The sequence below is a fragment of the Hyperolius riggenbachi genome, chromosome 6 (assembly GCF_040937935.1).
Source record: "Hyperolius riggenbachi isolate aHypRig1 chromosome 6, aHypRig1.pri, whole genome shotgun sequence".
NCBI classification, from domain to species: domain Eukaryota; kingdom Metazoa; phylum Chordata; class Amphibia; order Anura; family Hyperoliidae; genus Hyperolius; species Hyperolius riggenbachi.
In genome coordinates this window covers 103,253,259-103,276,141 of record NC_090651.1, presented here as the reverse complement: position 1 = coordinate 103,276,141, position 22,883 = coordinate 103,253,259, and the positions used below count along the sequence as shown (strand labels likewise).

General features: G+C 43.2%; 1 protein-coding gene across 1 annotated transcript in view; it reads right to left on the bottom strand.

Annotated features, from left to right (window-relative positions):
• The window catches only part of LOC137522064 (putative ferric-chelate reductase 1), a 160,121-nt gene that overhangs the window by 93,140 nt on the left and 44,098 nt on the right, over positions 1-22,883 (bottom strand). The window contains exons 3-4 of the mRNA XM_068242088.1: positions 12,509-12,645; positions 1,151-1,245 (exon numbers count right to left, since the gene is read on the bottom strand). Coding sequence (XP_068098189.1) covers positions 1,151-1,245; positions 12,509-12,645 — 232 coding nt within the window. The remainder of the gene's footprint in view (positions 1-1,150; positions 1,246-12,508; positions 12,646-22,883) is intronic.

Here is a 22,883-nt window from a genome sequence, read left to right as displayed (position 1 = left end):
CAGGACCAATCCTTCCTGTGTAAGGCTCTGGAGAGACCAGTAGTTCAATCCCAACTACCCCCACAGAGCACATGCCACAATATAAAGAGGAATGACAGAATAACGCAATAGATTATTCAGGACACGTTTCAGCATCAGAAACCCTTCCTATATGTATATTGGCATGTAACTCCACCCTCCCAGTGAGGTTTTGCTGGGCTATTTAGCAATGCAGCCTTCGGCCCTAATGCATTCCAGGCAGGTGTTTCTACTCACTTTGGAACAACATTCCACAGTGATGCACCTGCAAGCAGTAAAGATGTTGCCATTGATGAGAAATTACAAAATGTAGATCAGGGTGAGGAAAGCTTTTACAGTGAGGGCCCGTTTCCACTTGCGCAGTATCGGATACGAACTTGTATGCTGAAACAAATTTGTTAACGTTTGTATGCAAATTTTACCACGAATTTCCATACGATTTTGCATATGTTTGTATGCATGCGAATTTAACCATGTCAGTGCCTGTGTGCTTTTACATAGGTTTTATGCAAAATATGTGAATTTGCATGAACATTTGCATACCAAAACCGCATGCGAATTTCCTATTAAATACATTGTATGCAAATCGCATAGCAGTATGCGAATTCAGATGGCTCTGCCTTGCAGATTTTTTCTGCACAGAAAAACGCAAACCAATCCTGACCAGTGGAAACCGTTCCATCCACTTGTATTGCCCATGCAAATTCGTGATAGTGGAAACGGGCCCTGAGCAAACACTGGCTCCATTTTCTAACCTTATATTGCGATAAGATTTTTTTTTTTTTTTTTTTAAATAATTGTATTCAGTTAAGTTCCCCTCAGCTGTGGCCATTGGCCCTTCTACTCAACTGGGAGTAGAACCACTAAAAACCCCATTGCACAGAATGCAAGGAGCCACCTCCCAACAGCACTTTAGCTGCGAGTCTCCACTTTACAAAATGCAGACAGAGCATGTGCCGTTTTCTCCATGAAAAGCTGGTCATTTGATACTGCATCAAACTAAAAACAGCACTGTACCTCTTTATACACAAGCCATTTTAACTCTAGTCAGCTAACCCCCCCCCCCCCCCCCCCCCCCCAAAAAAAAAAAAAAAAAAAAAAAATTCAGCAATTGACAGCCATGTTCACCTACAGAAATTGGACACGCGTCGGGGCATTACTAGGGACAATCCAGTAAACTTCCACCAGTGTCTTACTTTCCTTGTTCGTGTGACTCACTGCAGAATTCTATAGGGCAGGGAGGAAAACAAACAAAACACCACAATGTTACCACTTATCTTTTGGTCACACATGCTGTCCTATTAGCTCAAGCATAATTACTCGTTTTTATCCACAGTAGAGGCAGCCAGAGCTCCCTCCATTATAGGTAGCCATCGAGTCCCCCCCCCCCCCCCCCCCAAAGGCAGACAGAGGTCCCAGAGAGCCCCACACAACAGTATAGAGTAGGTAGCTGCACACTACCTTGGGTGGTGACCCTCCCAGCCCACTGCTAAAAACTAAACTGGCTTGACCATAATGAGGCAAGCTGACAAATGTTTGGACACAGGAGCTGTTCAGAGAAATCACAGATGCATTGGGTAGAAACAAAACTAGGTTACTACTGACAGAATAAAATTACTTAAAGGTAAAAGTAAGAGGCATATGGAGGCTGCCATTTTACTGCATTTACTTTTGGACCATGCCCAGTTGCCAGCTGATCTTTCTGGCATCAGTAGTGTCTAGGCACATGCTCGTTTCAGGTGTGAGATTCAATTTCTTCAGACTTCAGTTCAGGGCACCAGATCTGCATGCTTGTTCAGGGTCTATGGCTGAAAAGTATAGCCAGAGGGTAAAGTAGGACAGCCAGGCAATTTGCATTTTCTAAAAAAGAAAAACCTTATCTCAAGCTGTCTCACAGTTTCTTGGCTGTTAAAAGAAGCCTGAAGCAAGAAGTATATGGAGGATGCCATTTATTGCTTTTTAAATAATACCAGTTTCCTGGTAGCCGTACTGATCCATTTGGCTGCAGTAGTGTCTGAATTCATCCAGAAAATCATGCAGCTAATCTTATCAGATTTTCCAAAAATGTCAGAAACCCCTGATCTGCTGCATGCTTGTTTAGTGTCTTTGGTTAAAAGTTTAAGAGGCAAAGGATCAGCAGGACTACCAGGCAACTGGTATTGCGCAAAACAAACAAACAAACACACACTTACCTGGGGCTTCTGCCAGCCCCTTGCAGCCTTCCCGTCTTGTGCTGGTCCTACATGATACTCTGTTCTCCGGCTGGCAGCTACTTACGGTTGACTCTGCAACTGCACGCCCCACGTATCTTTTTCTGCAATAGCGTCTTGTGTGCCATTAGTGCAGGAGACTATTGCAGATGGGAAAAATACACGCGTGGCTTGCCGTCGACTTACAAGTCAACGGTACGACAGTACTGAAAGTAGCTGGCGGCGGGAGAACAGAGGATTGTGGAGGACCGGAAGGCTGAAAGAGGCTGGCAGAAGCCCCAGGTAAGTCAAACACTTATTTCAGTTCCACTTTAAAGTGTCCTTTAAGTGCTTTAGAAAACAGGACTGCATTTGACCAATTCACATCAAACGATGCCTGGAGAGTAGCTTGTCAGGTGTGTGGAACCTGTGTCTACCGGTGCCTAGTCTCAGCCGGATTGCTCACATGGCCTAGGAAACACCCATACAAAATGAAGAGCCGGCACACCACTGGCTGCAAATTACTTGCGGTGTATTGCGGAACAAGTACATTACATGTTACGGATCAAAATCCTTCCTCAGGGAGAACTGCCTCTCAGTCGATCTGCCTATACATCGAGGCAAGGTTTAAAGTAAACCTGAGATGAAGGGAGGAGGGGATTATAAATACCTGGGACTTCCTCCAGCCCAATCATTCCTTCTTCCCTTCCTGTCCTCCTGGATCTTCTGCAATTGGCTCCAGAAAGTCCTCTGGTCCAGGGCCAACTGCACCTGTGATCCGGCGCACTCCCATTGCATTCTGCGCCTGCTCCCAACTATGAGAGCACATTCAGCCAGCCTGCGCCAACTGGAGGATGTTTCAGGGCCAATTACAGAAGAACCAGGAGGTGGAGGATGACAGCAAGGAAGGTATTAGCCTGGAGGGGGCTGTGGGAAGCCCCAGGTATGTATAAACTTCCCCCCCACCCCCAGACCTTTGACTCGGGTGCACTTTAAAATATATCTCTCACTTTCTGTAAATCTATCCAAACTTCATCACAAAAGCTTTTTTTTTTGTTTTTTTTGTTTGGTACTTTTCCGTTAGCCGGGCGCATCCACTAGGTGGCGATAAAACTCCACCAGAATTACATCTTTCCCTACTATCCATGGCGGCCTGGAGGGGGAATAGTAATTAACGCCACCTAGAGGATGTGCCCGGCTAACGGAAAAGTACAGTTTTGTGTTTATAATTTGCTATTCGCACACTTGAGATTATTTAAACACAAAACTGTACTTTTCCGTTAGCCGGGCACATCCTCTAGGTGGCGTTAATTACTATTCCCCCTCCAGGCCGCCATGGATAGTAGGGAAAGATGTAATTCTGGTGGAGTTTTATCGCCACCTAGTGGATGCGCCCGGCTAACGGAAAAGTACCAAACGAAAAAAAAAAAAAAAAAAAAAAAAACCACACACACACACACACACACACACACACACACACACACACACACACACACACACTATGCAAGTTAACTACATTCAGGCCCAGATTTACCTCACAGGAGCCTATAGGCACAGATGTCCTGGCACACTAGACTTCACCCTCCATGAACCCACAACCCCCACCGAACCACAAGTGCAATAGCTGACCCAGCTGTCATTTCTCCCTTCCCCTGTATACTGTGGGTAGCAACAGATGCTAATTATTAGGTAGCCAGAAATACCCTCAATATTAAGTAGCTAGAGGTACCCTCAGTATTAAAAGGGACACTGAGGAGTGCCCAAATTTGAAATACTTACCTGGGGCTTCTTCCAGCTTACTGTAGGCGGCGAGGTCCCCCGGTGTCCTCCTGGCTCCTCTCCTTCAGCCTCCGCCGGCCCTAGTTACCGGCGTCGGGCCGGCTCTTCCTGGTTAATGACGCAATGAGTCATCGCACCGGCCGCCATGACGACGCAAAGCGACCGGCGTGATGACGCATTGCGTCAACCAGGAAGAGCCGGCCCGACACCCGGCCTGGGTGTCACCGGTAACTGGGGCCGGCGGAGGCTGAAGGAGAGGAGCCAGGAGGACCTCGCCACCTACAGTGAGCTGGAAGAAGCCCCAGGTAAGTATATTTTAAATTCGGGTACTCCTCAACTAGTGGCGCCCACGACTGAATGGAGATTTCATTCGGGGAATGTGGAGAGCAGGGCGAGTAACCTCATTTACACTTTCACCAGGACTCTGCATTTGGAAAAAAGGCACTTGGGGAGAGGAGTGAACTGCTTTATCAGGCGCCTGTAGGCACGTGCCTACCGTGCCTTATGGTGAATCCGGCCCTGAATTACAGTCTTTTGTTCATACAGGTGGCATTTTGATGAGGTCTGGTGGTTCGTTCTTTTTCCTGTATGACCATGTGACACCACACTTCTATTAAGCAAGGTTGTAAGCTATACTTTATACACAAATGCACCATTATCCCTTTATAAATTAACACAGGGCAGACATATGGAAGGATAGTCAAACAATGAACTATTACTGCAACTTATAAAGTACAGTAAGGGCCCATTCACACTTGAAGCAAAACACTAGCACATGCGTTTTGCACGGGTGATTTCACAGTGATTATTGCTTTAAAAACAATAGTTACTCACCGGGTAACGTTCTTTCTAGTGATCCTCTGGGACAAGACTCCAAGATATCCACGCCCCTTCCAGGAAATACTTCAATCCCTCCCCTATAAAAGAAAGGCCATGAGAACCTCCCCTCAGTCTTAAATAATAACTATCTAGAACTCTCCCTTTCACTCATTTATACTATGAACCACTCCATACAAAGTACAGAATAATTCTACTATACCCAAATCGGGTGAGACTCTTGTCCCAGAGGATCACTAGAAAGAACGTTACCCGGTGAGTTACTATTGTTTTATCCAGTGATCCTCTGGGACAAGACTCCGAGATGATAAGCAAGAATCAAACCTCAGGGTGGGTAGCAGCCTTCAAGACCTTGCGACCAAAGGCTTGCTGTTGTTCCGATAATACATCCAATTTATAATGCTTAACAAAAGTGTTAAAACTTGACCACGTAGCGGCTTTGCAAATCTGCTCCGGGGTAGCACCAGAATTATGTGCCCAGGATGATGCCACTGCTCTACTTGAAGGTGCCGTGAAGGACAACGGAAGTTCCAAGTTCAATAAAGAATAAGACATTAATAGCTTTCTTAATCCATCTAGATATAGTAGATTTGGATGCTGTGCAATCTTTATTTTTTTCCCCAAATAGAACAAACAAAGAATCAGACCTCCTAAAATCTGAAGTAACTTTAATATAGTGTAAAATACACCTTCTGACATTACTAGGTACAGATCTTTATCCTTTTTTCCCCCCTGAACGCTAAAGGAAGGGATAACAATAGATTAAGACCTATGGTATTTGGACACCACCTTAGGAAGGAACCCTGGGTCCGTCTGCAACACTAACCTGTCTCCTAAATCCTGAAAATATGGAGGCTTGTAAGATAACGCCTGTATTTCACTGACCTTCCTAGCTGTAGATATGGCAGTGAGGAACGCAGTTTTATTTGTAACATGCAATAAATCACACTGGTCCAAAGGTTCAAATGGGGCCCCGGATAAACCTTTTAGCACCGATGGCAAATCCCACGGGGACACATTAGGCGTTTTTATCGGTACCTGTCTACTAATAGCCTTTAAAAAAATCTTACCACCAAGTCCTCCACAGCTAATTTTTTATCTGTCGTGGCTGCCAAGGCTGATACCTGCACTTTTAATGTGCTGACCGATAAACCTTTTTCCCAACCTTCCTGCAAAAAATCCAATAATGCTGGAATAGAAAAAAGTTATGAGAAGAAGAATCTAACCAATGAAAAAACATATGTTTTCCAATACTTAATATATATACTTCTGGTAGAATCCTTTCTGCTTTTCAATAAAGTTTGAACAACTTTACTGGAAAGCCCCCTGCTGTTAAGCCATACTACCTCAGGATCCAGGCCGCTAGTTTTAACCTTTCCACCTCCGGATGCCAAAGCTTTCGTTGGTACAATAGGTCCTTCCTGTCCGGTAACTTCAGGAGGTTCCACAGCTAACTTTTTTAGAATTGGGAACCAACTTTTTGGCCAAAGAGGCGCAATCAGAATTAATGGGGCCTTTATCTCCCTCCATTTTTTGATGACTAATGGAATGAGAGGCAGAGGAGGAAAAGCAAACGCCAGAGGAAAGTTCCATACCTGCGACAGCGCATCTATTCCCCAAGGATAGTCCCTTGGATTTATCGAGCAAAAAACTGGCATAGGAGCATTCTGCTTCGTCGCAAAAAGATCGATTGAAGGAACACCCCAGGTCTCTGAAATCAGAGCAAACACTTCTCTGTTCAGGGCCCATTCTCCCGGAAGAACAGCATTCCTGCTTAACTTGTCCGCATCTAAATTCTGAAGACCCTTTAGATGAAGAGCTTTCAGAGATAGCACGTTTACCTGTGCCCAAGTACAGATTTCCTCTGCCTCCCTTTGCAACCATTCCGACCTTGTGCCCCCTTGTTTGTTTATGTATGCCACAGTGGTAGAATTGTCTGATCTCACCATGCCATGTTTGTTCTGTACAATCTCTTGTGCCTGAATGAGAGCAATCTTTGCTGCCTTCAATTCTCTCCGATTGGACGAGAATCTTTTCTCTTCCTGACTCCACTGTCCCTGAAAGGCCTGATGCTCCACATGAGCACCCCACCCCCAAGCACTGGCATCTGTTGTGATTGTTCTTTCTCTGGGGTATATCCATAAATTCCCCTTGGACAGATTTCCTCTGTTCACCCATCAATCCAAATCCCTGATGACTGTCAAAGGAAGCATCACTTCCTGATCCAAGTTCCGCTGAGATCTGTCCCAGCTCTTTAGTAGAAAAGACTGAAGCAGTCTTTGGTGTGCTAAGGCCCACTGTACGCGTACGTTAAAAAGGGGCGCTGGGAAAAAAGGGCGCGGGGTTTTAAACGATAAGCATGGATAACGTTTAAAAATGTATTGTACTGTATTTTGTTTAAAATTAATGTTTTATAAAGTTATAAATCATTAAATAATGTGCATTAAATCGGCAATTGTAAAAACTTTAATCTTTCGTTTAAATAGTGAAACGTATAATAACGTTTTAAAAAAAAATTACTAAGTAACCCTCCCTGTACCTACCCCTAGACCCCCCTGTTTATGCCTAAACCTAAGACCCCCTGTTGGTGCCTAAACCTAAGACCCCCCCTGTTGGTGCCTAAGTAACCCTCCCTGTACCTACCTCTAACCCCTAGACCCCCCTGTTAGTGCCTAAACCTAAGACCCCCTGTTGGTGCCTAAACCTAAGACCCCCCTGTTGGTGCCTAAACCTAAGACCCCCCTGTTGGTGCCTAAACCTAAGACCCCCCTGTTGGTGCCTAAACCTAAGACCCCCCTGTTGGTGCCTAAACCTAAGACCCCCCTGTTGGTGCCTAAACCTAAGACCCCCCTGTTGGTGCCTAAACCTAAGACCCCCCTGTTGGTGCCTAAACCTAAGACCCCCCTGTTGGTGCCTAAACCTAAGACCCCCCTGTTGGTGCCTAAACCTAAGACCCCCCTGTTGGTGCCTAAACCTAAGACCCCCCTGTTGGTGCCTAAACCTAAGACCCCCCTGTTGGTGCCTAAACCTAAGACCCCCCTGTTGGTGCCTAAACCTAAGACCCCCCTGTTGGTGCCTAAACCTAAGACCCCCCTGTTGGTGCCTAAACCTAAGACCCCCCTGTTGGTGCCTAAACCTAAGACCCCCCTGTTGGTGCCTAAACCTAAGACCCCCCTGTTGGTGCCTAAACCTAAGACCCCCCTGTGATAAGCATTAATAACGTTTCAAAAACATATTGTGCGGTTTTCTTCGTTTAAAAATAATGTTTGAAAAAAATATTGTACTGTTTTTCGTTTAAAAATATTAAAAAATGTATAAATCATTAAATAAGGTGTAATCATGAGAAGCAGTAATAAAACATTAAGTCTCCGGGCGCCGCTTTTAAAACGTTATTTTTCTCCGGCGCCCTTTTTTCCTATCGGGCGCCCATTAAACGATATTTATTATGGGAGTGAATGGCGGCGCCCGATTTGTCCACTAGCCTCCTGCGCCCTTTTTTACTGTTACCCCACTGTACTGCTGGAGCTGTGGAAGACAAAAGACCCAGAGTTCTCGTTATCACTCTTAAGGAAACTTTTGGGTTCCGTTGTAGACCGGTTATTTCGTTCATAACCTTGTCTATCTTCTCCGGTGGCAAGAACATTTTTTGAACCGACGTGTCTACGATCATACCCAAAAAATTTATCGTTCGAGTTGGTATCAACACCGATTTGTCTCGATTTACCAACCACCCCAGATCTGCCAGATGCCTCAAAGAAGTCTCTAGTTGTGCCTTCAAAAGCTTCACCGAATCAGCAAAAATCAAAATATCGTCGAGAAAAAAAAAAAAAAACAGATTACCTGTAAAAGGGACTGAACCAGGGGCGTAGCAATAGGGGGTGCAGAGGTAGCGACCGCATCGGGGCCCTTGGGCCAGAGGGGCCCCGAAGGGTCCACCCTCTATCACAGTATTAGCTCTCTATTGGTCCTGTGCTGGTAATAATCACTTCTATAGGTGCTTTGAATAGTAGTAATCCTTAACACACTGTTCCCCATCCCCTTCTTGCACCTCTGACACTGGGGTTGTCCTTGGCAGGTTTTGGTGCGCCGTATCAACAACAACAACAACAACATTTGTAAAGTGCTTTTCTCCCGTGGGACTCAAAGCGCATAAGCATGGCTCCGACCATCATGGTACAGAGGAAGAATTTTATAAATCTGGAAATGCCAGGCTAAACAGGTGGCTTTTCAGTCTGGATTTGAATAGCTCCAGGGATGGTGCTGTCTTTACTGGGTGTGGTAGGGAGTTCCAAAGAGTAGGGGCAGCATGACAGAAGGCTCTGTCTCCAGATTTTTTGCGGTGCACTCTGGGAGTGACCAAGTTTATAGAACTTGATGATCTGAGGTTGTGAGAGGTGTGGTGCAGCTTCAGCAAGTCCTTCATGTATCCAGGGCCCAGATTGTGCAGGGATTTGAATGTCAGCAGTCCAATCTTGAAGAGTATTCTCCATTCTACTGGTAGCCAGTGCAGTGAGCGAAGGATCGGTGTAATGTGACAGTGGCGAGGCTGGTTTGTTAGCAATCTGGCAGCAGCATTCTGCACTAATTGCAGGCGACGCAGGTCCTTTTTGGGGAGGCCAGCATAAAGGGCATTGCAGTAGTCCAGCCGTGATGTGATGAAGGCGTGGACTAGGGTTGGAAGATCCTCTGGGGGAAATCAGATGTTTAATCTTTGCAATGTTCTTCAGATGAAAAAAGGAAGATTTAACTACAGATGAAATTTGGTTTCTGAAACTCAATTCCCCATCGATTAGTACGCCAAGGCTGCGCACAAGGTTGGAGCTGTTTATGTCTGAATTCCCAATCCTGATTGGTGTTGCTTTAGGATAGAGCTGTTTTGATGGAGAGCACTGGCTTTGGACAAACAGGACCTCAGTTTTGTCAGCATTCAGTTTCAACCAGTTATCATTCATCCATGCCTGAAGCTCAGCTAAGCAAAAGTTTATTTTTGGGGTAGGGTCTGTTCCACCAGGTTTGAAGGACAGGTATAGCTGTGTGTCATCGGCGTAGCAGTGGTACGTCAGGCCATGTCGTTGGATAAGTGTACCGAGTGGCAACATGTAGATTGCAAACAGCAGAGGGGATAGGATTGATCCTTGTGGCACTCCGAAATGTAGAGGTGCAGGTTTGGACATTACAGGTCCTAGGGATACTCTCTGTGTTCTGTCAGTCAGGAATGATCTGAACCACTGGAGGACTGATCCACTGATGCCACAGTACTCCTGCAGTCTGTTAAGCAGGATTTCATGGTCAACTGTATCAAAAGCCGCTGAGAGATCCAACAGGATTAGGATGGAGCATTCCCCTCTGTCCCTTGCCATGAGCAGATCGTTGCAGACTTGGATGAGTGCTGTTTCACAGCTGTGGTGTTTCTTAAAGCCAGATTGTAGAGGGTCCAGGATGTTGTTTACTGACAGCCTGGTTTCAAGTTGCAGATAGACAGCCTTTTCAATAACTTTACCTAGGAAGGGGAGGTTGGAGACAGGCCTGTAGCTGCTCATAGCATCTGGATCCATGGAAGGTTTTTTAAGAAGGGGCTTGATGATTCCTTCTTTTAGAGAGGTAGGAAACCTCCCTGCTTGCAGAGAGCAATTTACTATTTTGTGAAATGCTGGACCAAGCAGGTCAGGGCATTTCAGCATATGTTTAGTTGGTCCAGGGTATCAATTGTTATGTATAGAGTGCTGGGGGGGCCCCATGTAAAACTTGCACCGGGGCCCACAGCTCTTTAGCTACGCCACTGGACTGAACATAACTTGGATTTTGAAGTGATACTTCCTTCCCAAGTTTTGAGCCAAACTGATCTTCTAGTAACATTAGCTAACCCAGCTGCTCTTGCTGTATACTTAATGCCTTCTGCTGATGCATCTGCCAGGTAGCTAGTGCCTTTGAAAAGTAATTCTAAGGCCTCCAGAAGTTCTTCCTTAGAAGCCCCTTCCTGAATTTTATTCTTAAATTGATCCAAACACAACAGCATGGTTCTTGATACACAAGTAGAAGCTATAGTCGGCCTAAAAATAGCCGAAATAGCCTCCCATGTGCGTTTAGAAAAAGCATCAGTCTTCCGATCTAACGGATCTTTTAACGAGCCCAAATCTTCAAAAGCCAATTCTCCCTCTTTTACCATCTGAGAAAAGGGGGGAGTATCAAGTTTAGGACATTTACCCCATACATTAACCTCTTCTTCACTAAATGGAAATCTTCGCTTCATTCCTTTAGAACAAACAAGTTTTTTATCAGGTTCGGTCCACTCCTTCAGGATAGACTGGCGAATAGACTTATGAACTGGAAAAACAATGCCTTCACTGTCTTGCCAACCTTCATAAAGTTTATCATGAGGAGTTAACGAATCCGAATTCTCTTTATCAATCTGTAAGGTATCAATAATAGCATCAATCAGGCCCTCTGTGTCCTCCATTTTAAATTTAAATTTTGATGGGGTTTCTTTAAATTCCTCTGCACTATCATGAGAATCTGAACCCACCTCCCCTTCTGAAGTAGAAGAAACTGCTGCTACAGGAGGTTCTGGTTTAGATTGTGTCCTAGTTTCAGCCAAGGAAGATTTAAATTGTTTAATAGTATCTGCCATCTCCTGTCTAAAGGCCCTTATCGTATCCTTGACAGAGAGGCCATCCTCTGCTAAAACCTTCTTAGAGCAGGGTTTGCAGAGTGTCTTTTCCCATTCAGCTGGCAGTCGTGCATTGCATACTGGGCACTTTCTCTTGGATCCATCTTTTGCCTGAAAAACATTATCCAAATAACCCCCCCCATTAGAATGGAAAAAGTTGCCCAAATAGTTCTAAGTATCTTACTTTAGCCTGAAAAAATACCTTAGAAGGACCCGCTACTTCCTCCCCCGGAGCCACAGACATTGCGACTGTCCTGTTCGCTCCCCAGAGCCAGAGTGAGAGGAAGCCGGCGCGTCCCACCGCCTCCCTTATACTAAGCTCCGCCCTGGTTTCCACCAGAAGTGACGTCAGCGGCAGCCGCGCGCGTGGCTATTAAACTTCCCCAGAACAGACCCGATGGATCTTCTGTTCCACTGATGCTGTCTCCAGCTGCGTGCAAGACAGCCTATCGCCACCTCCAACCAGGCCAGAAGGATCGAGGATGCCATCTCGCTTTCTCCCTCCTCCTAAGAGAGCAAATACGAGGCAAGGTAAGAAACCTTGATGCTGCCAGACTGACCAACTCAGTCTCGGCAACCCCCTACAAGGATCCCCAGGCCCTACCTACCCCAGACCTGGTTCACCTGAGGGAAAGAAACATTCTTCTCGTGCAGGATATATTTAAAACTGAGGGGAGATTCTCATGGCCTTTCTTTTATAGGGGAGGGATTGAAATATTTCCTGGAAGGGGCGTGGATTTCTCGGAGTCTTGTCCCAGAGGATCACTGGATAAATCATTGTACAAATTTGCGGTCATTGAGTGATCGCGATCAGTGTTTTGTTAAGCACTGTATTGCAATCACTCCGCAATCTCTGCAATATATTGCATGCTATGAGTTTGGCTCTAATCGCAAATCACCCGCGATCAATGCCAATTGCAGCAGTGAGATCACTGCCATAGTGTTAATATTGCGCTAGCGCTTTGAGAATCACCTGCTAATTGCTCTAGTGCAAACAAGCTCTAACAAAAACACTTACCAGTAATCTGTTGCATGTCAGCAGCTGTGACATCTGATCATCAACCAATGAAAAGGAGCCCACTGCGCCAGCATCTAGATTATCAGCATCCCTTGCTTGGATGAAGAATCCAAAGAAGCCGTTCCCAGATAATGAGACTGAAAAAAAATAAAAAAATTTCCAGAGCCAAAGCATAGAAGTAAATCAACAGAATGGTTCAAACAGAAGAAAATACGCCTTCTGGAGTGGCCCAGTCAGAGTCCTGATTCTCAACCACATTGAGATGCTATGGCATGACCTCAAGGAAGTGATTTACACCAGGCATCCAAAGAATAATGCTAAACTGAAATAGTTCTGCAAAGAGGAATGAATGGTCAAGAAATACTCCCAACCCTTGTGCACGTCTGATCTGCAACTACAGGAAATGTTTGGTTGAAGTTACTGCTGCCAAAGGAGGTTCAAGCAGTTATTAAATCCAAGGGTTCACATACTTCTCTACCTGCACTAAGAATGTTTACATGTGTGCAATAAAAAAAAAAAAAAAAAAAAAAAAAAAAAAAAAAAAAAAAACCACACATGGAACCATTTAATGTGGGGCATTAGTTCAAGCAGACTGATTGTCTATTGTGACTTAGATGAAAATCAGATAACATTTTATGACCAATTTGTGCAGAAATCCATATAATTCCAAAGGGTTCACATACTTTTTCTTGATACTGTAGTTGCCCCCAGTATAGGTAGGTCACTAGTATAGTTACCCCCAGTATGGGGGGGGGGGGTCCCCGCCGTGAGGTGAGCTGGAGGGGTACTTGTGTACAGTGGGCCGCATTGGAGGAGGAGACCTGTGGGACACACGCAGAGCTTAGCCCTCCAACACCTGGAACTTGGAAGTCAGGTGATTTAGTCATTCATCTTCCGCCTGCTGCCACCATCACATCTGGAGGGAGAACCCAGGTGAGGGAAGGGGGCTGACCCGAACACCCCACCTTCCCATGCCTGTGTCCACTGCTACCTCTTCGGCTCAACTCATGGCAGGGACCCCCTCCATGGCCAGGCAGGAAGCAGGCCAGGCACACTTAACGCATTTTAACTGAGGCCTGCCGCCTGAGGAAGATGTCTCACTTGGTGTCATTGGTGGGCCAATATTGGATATGTCTGAGCAATGGACTACTGGCAGATTGAATTAGTGTTCAATATTGGTGTGTGTATAGCCAGTGGCTGGATAGAGTACTGGTTAAGGGCTCTGCCTTCGACATGGGAGACCAGGGTTCGAATCCTGGCTAGGTCAAGTACCTATTCAGTAAGGAGTTCAGGGCAAGACTCCCTAACACTGCAGGGTGGCCTCTTGAGCGCGTCCCAGTGGCTGCAGCTCTTGAGCGCTTTGAGTCCGACAGGAGAAAAGAGCTATACAAAATGTTCAGATTATTATTGTTAAGATATTTTTGGCCAACTAAAGTGATAAAATTTAAGGCTAAGTTCAGCAATGACAGGAACCAACTGAACATCACAAACAGGGCCATAATGTGTGCTTGTGTGTATAATTTAATATTTTATAGTGGAGCATTCCTGTAGAAATCCAGAGACTGGGCCGCATGGATAAAATCCATACCAGAGTTCTCCTCCAGCCTGATCACTAACATGCCATCCTCTGACTGCCCATTCGCCCGCTACTGGCCCTGGAAAATCCATCAGTTGGGGCCAGTTAGTGCATGAGTCTGGCCAGGTGCACTCCCGTCTTGCTTCTGTTGCCGGGAGTTTTGTGCACCTGCGCAGTAGTACTGCAGAGGTGCAGAATGCTCCCAGAGACATAAATGAGCCGGTAGCACGAGTGTGGTCTGGCCACGCAAGTGCAGAACAAGTCCGAAGAGAACGGTATGGGAGCAATTAGGCCAGAGGGGGCCGGAGGAAGCCCATGCAGCCCTGTCTCTAGGCCACTTTAAGTATGGGGCCCCTTATATTGGTGATCAAATTAAGGCTAAAAAAGTTCAACAATGACCGGCTGTAAACATCAAACAGAATGGAGGTGGAGTTAAAGAGACACTGAAGCGAAAAAAAATTATGATATTATGATTTGTATGTGTAGTACAGCTAAGAAACAAAACATTAAGATCAGATACATCAGTCTAATTGTTTCCAGTACAGGAAGAGTTAAGAAACTCCAGTTATCTCTATGCAAACAAGCCATTAACTCTGACTAATGGTGCGTACAGACATGCGACTATAGTCGTTGGAAACGATCGTTACCGACCGCATCGGCCGACGATCGTTCCAAAAAACTGACCAAACGACCTTTCCAACGACCGACTAACGACGGATGTCGTTCGTTTAGAACGATCCATTCTGCCCGATCGTTTCTAACGACGGTCGTTTGTAAATTTATTGTCTGTATAACGATCGGTCGTGGATCGTTCGTTTGGCCAGATTTGCACATGCTCACACGCTTCTTTTTCACACTTCTGTTTCAAAACAGTTTGTCCAGCACACACACATAATCCGTGACAAATGATAAATGGCCACAAAGATATTATTAAAGTATAAATTGAACTTTATTTTTAGTTTTAAGGAAACATTATCAAATTTTTTATTTTTGGCTGTGTAAAAATATAATTATTTATTGAAACGTGTTAAAAGCACATCAATTTTTTTTCACGCTGCTGCGCCTTATCTTGTAACTTTGATATGGAAGCCCACATGTCCGCTTTCAAAGCTTCTAAATTATTAAAATCCTCCACTGCCTGCTCTTTCAGTTGTAGTGCTTCTTCTTTAGCTATACAAAATAATAAAACAAAAAATTAATATAGATGTAAAAACCACATGTTCTTCAACTGTATGAAATAAGGTTTGTTACATAATGATATTGATATGTCCTTTTCGCCTCAATATCCTGCTATTTATGTCGGGGTGTTTAAGTCAAAGTTTGCTTGCAGTGGATGGACAAGAGGCATATGTGGCACAAATAGTGTGTGCTATAGGAAGGACACTATACACATAATGTATTTTAAATTATTAATAATGCATGTGTTATTCAAGAAAGCTAGTTATTACATAAAGGATATCCATGCATTAACCATAAGGCGCTGTAGACCCATGGCCTCCCCATGTGGCTTTCTCCTCCCTTACTGCACAGTGCTTTATCAATGATAGTTTACAGCGTACAATTTAGTTTGTTATTTCCTGTGTGTAAGATTTTTGTATGTGTATGGTGGACAAGGTGCAGGTTGGCTGGACATTAGTGTTATATATTTTTTTTTATGTACGAGGATCACTGGCCTGTAGGAGATATATTACATAGATGTATTAAAGTACATGGGAACCCGTTCCAAGCTTATAAAGACAGATATTTGCTAATTATTTTTAAGGCTCGGGGTCCTAATGACCCGTCCCTCTCCTCTCCTGGTGTCCGTTCCTGTGCGGGCTCCCCTGTCACAGTATTTTATGAAATTTGTCAAATAATGCTATTGCAAGATCCAAAAGGATGCTTCAGGAGTGTTTAGGAGCCCAAATACCCCTGAAGATGGGCCTCTCTACACTGGACAAGCGTGTTCGCCCTCTCTCACGCGTGCGCAGTATGTAGATGCCTGTATTTTGGAGGAGACGGCTCCAAAAGACTTCTGAAGTCTTCCGCGATTAGTGATTTCAACTAGGGAGCTACCACTGCATCAACGACACCAAGAGAAGAGAGGGAAGGGTCATAATGATCCAGAGCCTTCCTTCTCTTTTGTTGTATTTTGTCTTTTTTGAAAATTTAAATTTTTACTTTCATGTGTGAAAAATGTGTGATTCCTCTTTAGCCTATATGCATTGAAATGTATACTTACTGAGGTTGATGCTCTCTGTTGTTTCCATAAAAGCACTGGATTCTGCTACATTTGCATCACCACCTTCCTGGTGTTCACGGTAGGTATCTGGGAAATAGAATACAAAAATACAACATAAACAATGTCATCTCCAATTGTGTGTTGCCAGCTTTTTACCTTTTAAAGATTGTTTTCTGCATGCATGTCAGCAAAATTACAGATTAGCAACAAAGCCACCAAAAAGTGTGAATGACACCCACACACACATGAACATTTGGCACAAACATGCTTGGAGAATGCACTAATTACCAGACACCAAGGTGAACGAAACCAAAGTTAAATTGATGATTTAGTAATGGTTAGTGTTTTTTTTGTGCTTCTTTGGGGAAATGTCTACTACTTACTTATACGTTTTCGGTGTCCTTGTCAGCTCTGCTGACAGATGTGTCATCATGTTTATTTTTAAGGACAGACAATAAACATTAATTAGATGTCATGAGTATAAAAGTCACAACTGTTATGTTATGCAATAATCACAATTGTGTACACTCACCATAATTGGCCTGTGGTACTGCTTGTACAACATCTTGTTGGGGTACTTCAGTTAGAATTATGTAATCTACAATTTCAAAGTATGGTTTGTTAATAATGTGCAAATAGGCATTTGGAGCAGAGAGTGTGTGGGTATGAACTATGTTTCATATTGTCAGCAAGCATGTTATTGTTATTTTGTAGTTACATTTTTGGAATAGCTAAAAGAGGCCTGGCCAAACTTGCCCCTTCAGTTCTAAATTAACTACAAGTCCCACAATACATTAGCCTTTATGAGTCATGATTGTGGCTGTGACACATCTGCAATGCATAGTGGGACTTGTAGTTCATTAACACCTGGAGGGGAAAGTTTGCCCATGGCTGGGCTAGTATGTGTTAATATAAAACGCGACTAAGGTAGGCCAGTAGCATTGTATTGTCCTGTCTGAATCCAAAATTTACCCATGTTTGCATATGTAATGAACCACACAAATGTGTTAATGTAAACCAAATCTTTGTACTCAATATGAAAGCGTATGAAATATATGACACCTTAAAGCGAACCCGAGGTGTGTTTAAAGATTGTTCTCTGCATACAGAGGCTGGATCTGCCTATACAGACCAGCCTCTGTTGCTATCCTAAACCCCACTAAGCTCCCCCTGCACTCTGTAACCCCTCATAAATCACAGCCGTGCTGTGAGGCTGTGTTTACATCTGTAGTGTCAGTCTCAGCTGCTCCCCTGCCTCCTGCATAGCTCTGGTCCCTGCCCCCGTCCCTTCCCTCCAATCAGCATGGAGGGAAGGGAGGCAGGCGGGGACTGGAGTTCTGCAGGAGGCGGGGAGAGCAGCAGACTGACACTATAGAGATAAACACAGCCAGCTCTGACAAGCTTTTTGTCAGCAGCGTGGCTGTGATTTATGAGGGATTGCAGAGTGCAGGGGGACCTTAGGGGGGGTTTGGGATAGCAACAGAGGCTGGGCTGTATAGGCAGATCCAGCCTCTGTATGCAGAGAATATTCTTCAAACCCACCTTGGGTTCTCTTTAACAAAACAACAAGGCCTTATAAAAGTAACATAGCGAGTGCAACATATCCACAGTGGCAAACGCCACCACTACTGCAAGATCCACTGAGCAAGTGTTATAAGGTCGTAGCATTCGCTCGGTGACTCTGATAAGGCGTTGTACGTTTTAAAAGGTGTGATAGTTAGCACAACTACATTAACAGAATGGACACAACACTTTATTGAAATATAGTTTTTTGGGTACAGAACATTACATCCATATGCTCACCATCTTCCGGTAGTTCAGTCATTTCCTGATGATCCTCCTGGCTCACTTCTGCCTCTTCATCTGTGAAAAGCAAAAAGTACATTGTGTATTTGCTACAACTTATGATAAAATAAAACAGCATCAAAGGTATGTATACTAACCTTCTTCAAGTAGATTCCGTTGTGCCTCATCAGGATAGCCAGAAACCTCCAAATCTTCACCACCATTATCCTGAACAACTGTGATGTCCTCATTTGCTGCCACCGCCATTGCGTCATCATCATCCTGCTCCTCTTGCTGCCTTTCTCTCTCTCTCTCTCCTTTTTCGTGCTTTTTTTTCTGTAATATGATAACAATACAAGCACATGTTGAGTGAAACAAAAAAACATTTACACATATATGTTGTCATTCTTAATAGTATCACTTGAATAATAAGGCACTATAGTCAACTGCATACAGTCAGTTCATACTACAAAGCGAATTTGCTCAGCTCCCACTGCCACTGTTTAAACACGCAGGCCCTGAGTAGGCATGCAGATCATCATCTCACACTGCATTTGCAGTTTTGATTGTTGTTGTTCACAATCACAACCACTTTATGTTGTTAAAGCTGATATGTGCTGGTTCCTTCGACAAGCTGTATGTACTTCACAATGGTTTTGCTGCAAGACAGCGCTACAGATCTAACATACAAAAGGAGAATGTGTGACCAAAACATCATGCCAACACTGTAATCTATCTCTACTCCTTTGAACCTGCAATCCATGTTCAAATTGTTTTTAGTGAGTTAAAGCACAGACTGTACATCATGTCACACATTTCAAGAATATCAAACAGTATAATGTAGAATGACATTTTACATGACATTTTATATAGATACTTACTATTTTTAATTATTTTTTGTCGTAGCTCCTCCAGGACATGTTCCTCCCTCAATTTAAGGTCCGACCATCGGCGTTGCAGCTGGTGTTTGGTCCTCACCACATGATATTTCTCGTGCAGGGATGTAATAACTTGGTCCAGTATTTTGTTTTTGCGACCCACTGGCTGTTTGTAAACCTTCTTCCTCCCATCATAGTCCTTTTTATCTAATATCCGCACCATCTCCATCATCTCCTCCTTGGACATTGCTGTCGCACGCTGGCTGCTGCTGCTCTGTGTAGCCATTGTTGGTTTCGGAATGCTGTGTTGACTCTCACCAAAGGAAATGACATAACAGGAAATGGACAACACCCTGGGAACGTACGTTACTAACGAACGTGCGTGACGCAAAGTATTTAAATGCAGCCTACATATCCGCAAAACTGTTGTTGGCTAACACCACTTGCAGTGTTTAAAGCACCATGAATCCGTCTGGAAGGTATGTATTTCATTTGTCATGTAACATATCTTTTTCCTTGTCAAAACCTCATTTTGGTATAACGCTTACATCGCTAGGGTTTTTTAACGAACGTTACTATACGATAGTACGTTCATAACAAGCGTACTTTACACTATCAGTATTAATATTTACAAGCATTCTATGTCGTCATTATCACGAATGTACCCAAAATAACCTTCTATAATACATAGCATACGTTAGTACTATATATTGTGCTGCAGCATAGAAAACCTAATTAACTATGTATTGATCCTATGCTGTAAAAATGGACTTGTATTGGTGTATTTATTATTATCAATTAATATCAAAATGTTATGCATCCTTTGATTCTACTTCAGACAGTGTACTTGGCGTTGTCTGGTTTGGCTGCGCCATATCAATTGTTATGTATATAGTGATGTGGGTCCAAAAACTCTCAAATTCCATCATGAACCATATCTCCTTATGTAAAGCACTGACAAAACATACTTGTAAACAGAGAAGCAACAACTAATGTTGTTGTGTATTGTGTACAGATACTCAACATTATCACTAACTTTGTACATTTATATTTTCTCCTTTAATACACACAGTAATGTGCATGTCACACAAGATATCTTCACCAACCCCGAATTCCTGAAAGAATTTCTTGAACTTTACAGAGCACATCCATGCCTTTGGAAAATAACCTCTAAAGATTACTCAAATAGGCACATTAAGCATAAAGCACACAAAGAACTAGTGAAGTTGTGCCTACCACTACTACCAACTGCCAATGTGGAGTTAGTGAAGTCCAAAATTCAAAATTTACGCACAGTGTTCAAAAAAGAACTTAATAAAGTTCGTGAATCCCAGCGATCAGGAGCAGGTGCTGATGACATCTATACACCCCGATTGTGGTACTATGATCTACTACTCTTCACAGCAGACCAAGAGGAACCTCGACAATCAGTTTCTAGTCTCCAAGACACAAATGTTGAAAAGGAACCAAACGAAGAAGATCCACACAATCAGGATGATTCTGAAGAGGTAAGTGGATATTTCTTGTTTGTAATTTTTCTAAGCTGATGATATACCATAAAGTGCATCACATAACAAATGAAGTGATAGATGTAGTCTACTATATTTTTGAGTTTGTCATACAAAACACATGCATGACTCTGTTTGGCCTCCTCTGTTTGGAATGCTTGAAGCCATAGGCCAGGAACAAGCATGCTTATCATGTCTTAGCAGTATAGCGTTTTATGTGCATGCCTCATTTCAGTCATTAAAACAAACCTTACATCAGCAACATTTAAGCTAAGGCCTGTGAATGTACACAAAGGCCCATTTAACAGTACACTAGGGTTAAAACATGTTTGTGATGTTCAAACCTTTAGATAATGTAATCCTATGTGGTTGTTCACACTAGAGGTATGGTATCATCAACCATCACATTGCATTAGCAAGACCTTATGTATTTTCTGTAGATGTACCAAGTTTCATCAGGTTCATCCTGGGAAAATGTTGGAAATGTGTTAAAATACACTCATTTGCATGAAAGATATGTTATATCTATTTCACTTTGTTGATGTAAGTGATGAACATGTGCCTTTCATACCTGGCTAGCTCATTCCTCATGAAATATGCAGCACATGTTTGGATTCACCTGTGTTTGAAATCTTTTCTAACGTTACATGCATGCTTCATTATGTGCTTGATCATACTGTCTAAAACTTAAAGGGAACCAGAGATGAAGCACACTTGTGTATTGTACCATTTATATCAGTAATAACATTAGAGCAAACACTTACCATGCTCTCTGTTTCATCATCACTGCTAAAAGTGTCTGTTATCAGCTGTGATAAGCATCCCGGACTGAGCATTCAGTCTGGCTTTGCAGGGAATAATTATAGCCGAGTCATTATAGCAGAGCCACAAGGGGGCAGGCTTGGCCTTGAAAAGACACCAGAGAAGACAAACTCAGCTATAATCTTTACATAGCAAAGCCAGACTGAGTGCTCAATTGGGGATTCTTATCAGACGTGATAACAGTCAGATTAAACAGAGAACAATGAAACAAAGAGCAGATTAGGTGTTTACTGTCATGTTCCCACTGATTTATAAGGTAAAATACACCAGGGTGCTTCATCTCTGGTTCTCGTTAAAAGCATCAGCTCAATTGTATGTTTCTTATTGGCCACTACATTTGCACATGTGTCTGTAATGTTTGATGGTGTCCTCAACTTTTGATAGTATTGAATGGTCAACAATGAAAAGGTACCTTTACGTTACACACACACACACAAAACCGCTAGGTGGCGCCCATTAATAACCACCTTGCCACAAAACATGATTAGTAGGTACATATGTAACTCCACCATTTAATTACACCATGCAGACATGGTCATCCTCGAATATAAATGTAGATCATTTGGTATCAATATTTATGTAAAAAAAAACAAAGGTTACAACATATACGTGGTAAGTAGAAAAGATAGTCTGACTTAATAAAAACACATATCGATAAAACAACAAACATCACTGTAAGGAATTGTTATAGGCCTTCACAACAACATATTCAATCATGGGCTTGTAGTGTAAACAGGCAGTAACATATTATCTCCATTCAAAGTAAGTATTATATTTGAACGTCTAATTGTGGTTCCTCTCATCACACACAGAACACAGAACCATCCACTTCACAGGAGACAACACAAACCACACAGAAACCACAAGGACAAGTGGCAAGAAAACCACATAAATTGCCTGCAAAAAAAACAAGAAAAAGGGTTAGTGCTATTCTCGAAGATTGTGAAGATGCTATGCATAAAGCAACAACTATCATGAACCAAAAAGATGACGAATGTGATGCGTTTGGGAACATCGTGGCAACTAAATTACGGACACTCAGTAAGGACAAAAGTTTAATGCTACAATCATCAATTCTTGATTTGTTGAATAAAGCACAACTGAATATTGCACCACCAGTGTACCCAAACATCTCACAACCACCACATGTGCCAACTATAGCTGCACAAACAATGCAACCACACTTCCAAAGCCAACACTACCCTGCAAACTACCACGTGGACCAATACCATGGAAACCCACATTATCCACATGCTACACAGAGTGACCGTCACCAACAACAACCTAACCACTACTATGCAGATCAAGGCGAGCAGTTTTGGCCTGTTGAAAAAAACTTTACTAATATCTGATACTTTATGATTGAGTATGTTTGACATACAATGTTTGTGTGTAAACTACTGTGACATACAAGGTTAATTGTTTTTTCTTAATGGCAAAAGTCCATTTAGTATTTGCGTTATGTGATGTAATACCACAAAAATTCAATAAATGATGGTGAACATCAATTCAATGTTTGATTTTCATTACAAATAATGTGAAATGGTTGTACACACATTTGCATGTGTGCTGTACATTTGCTTCA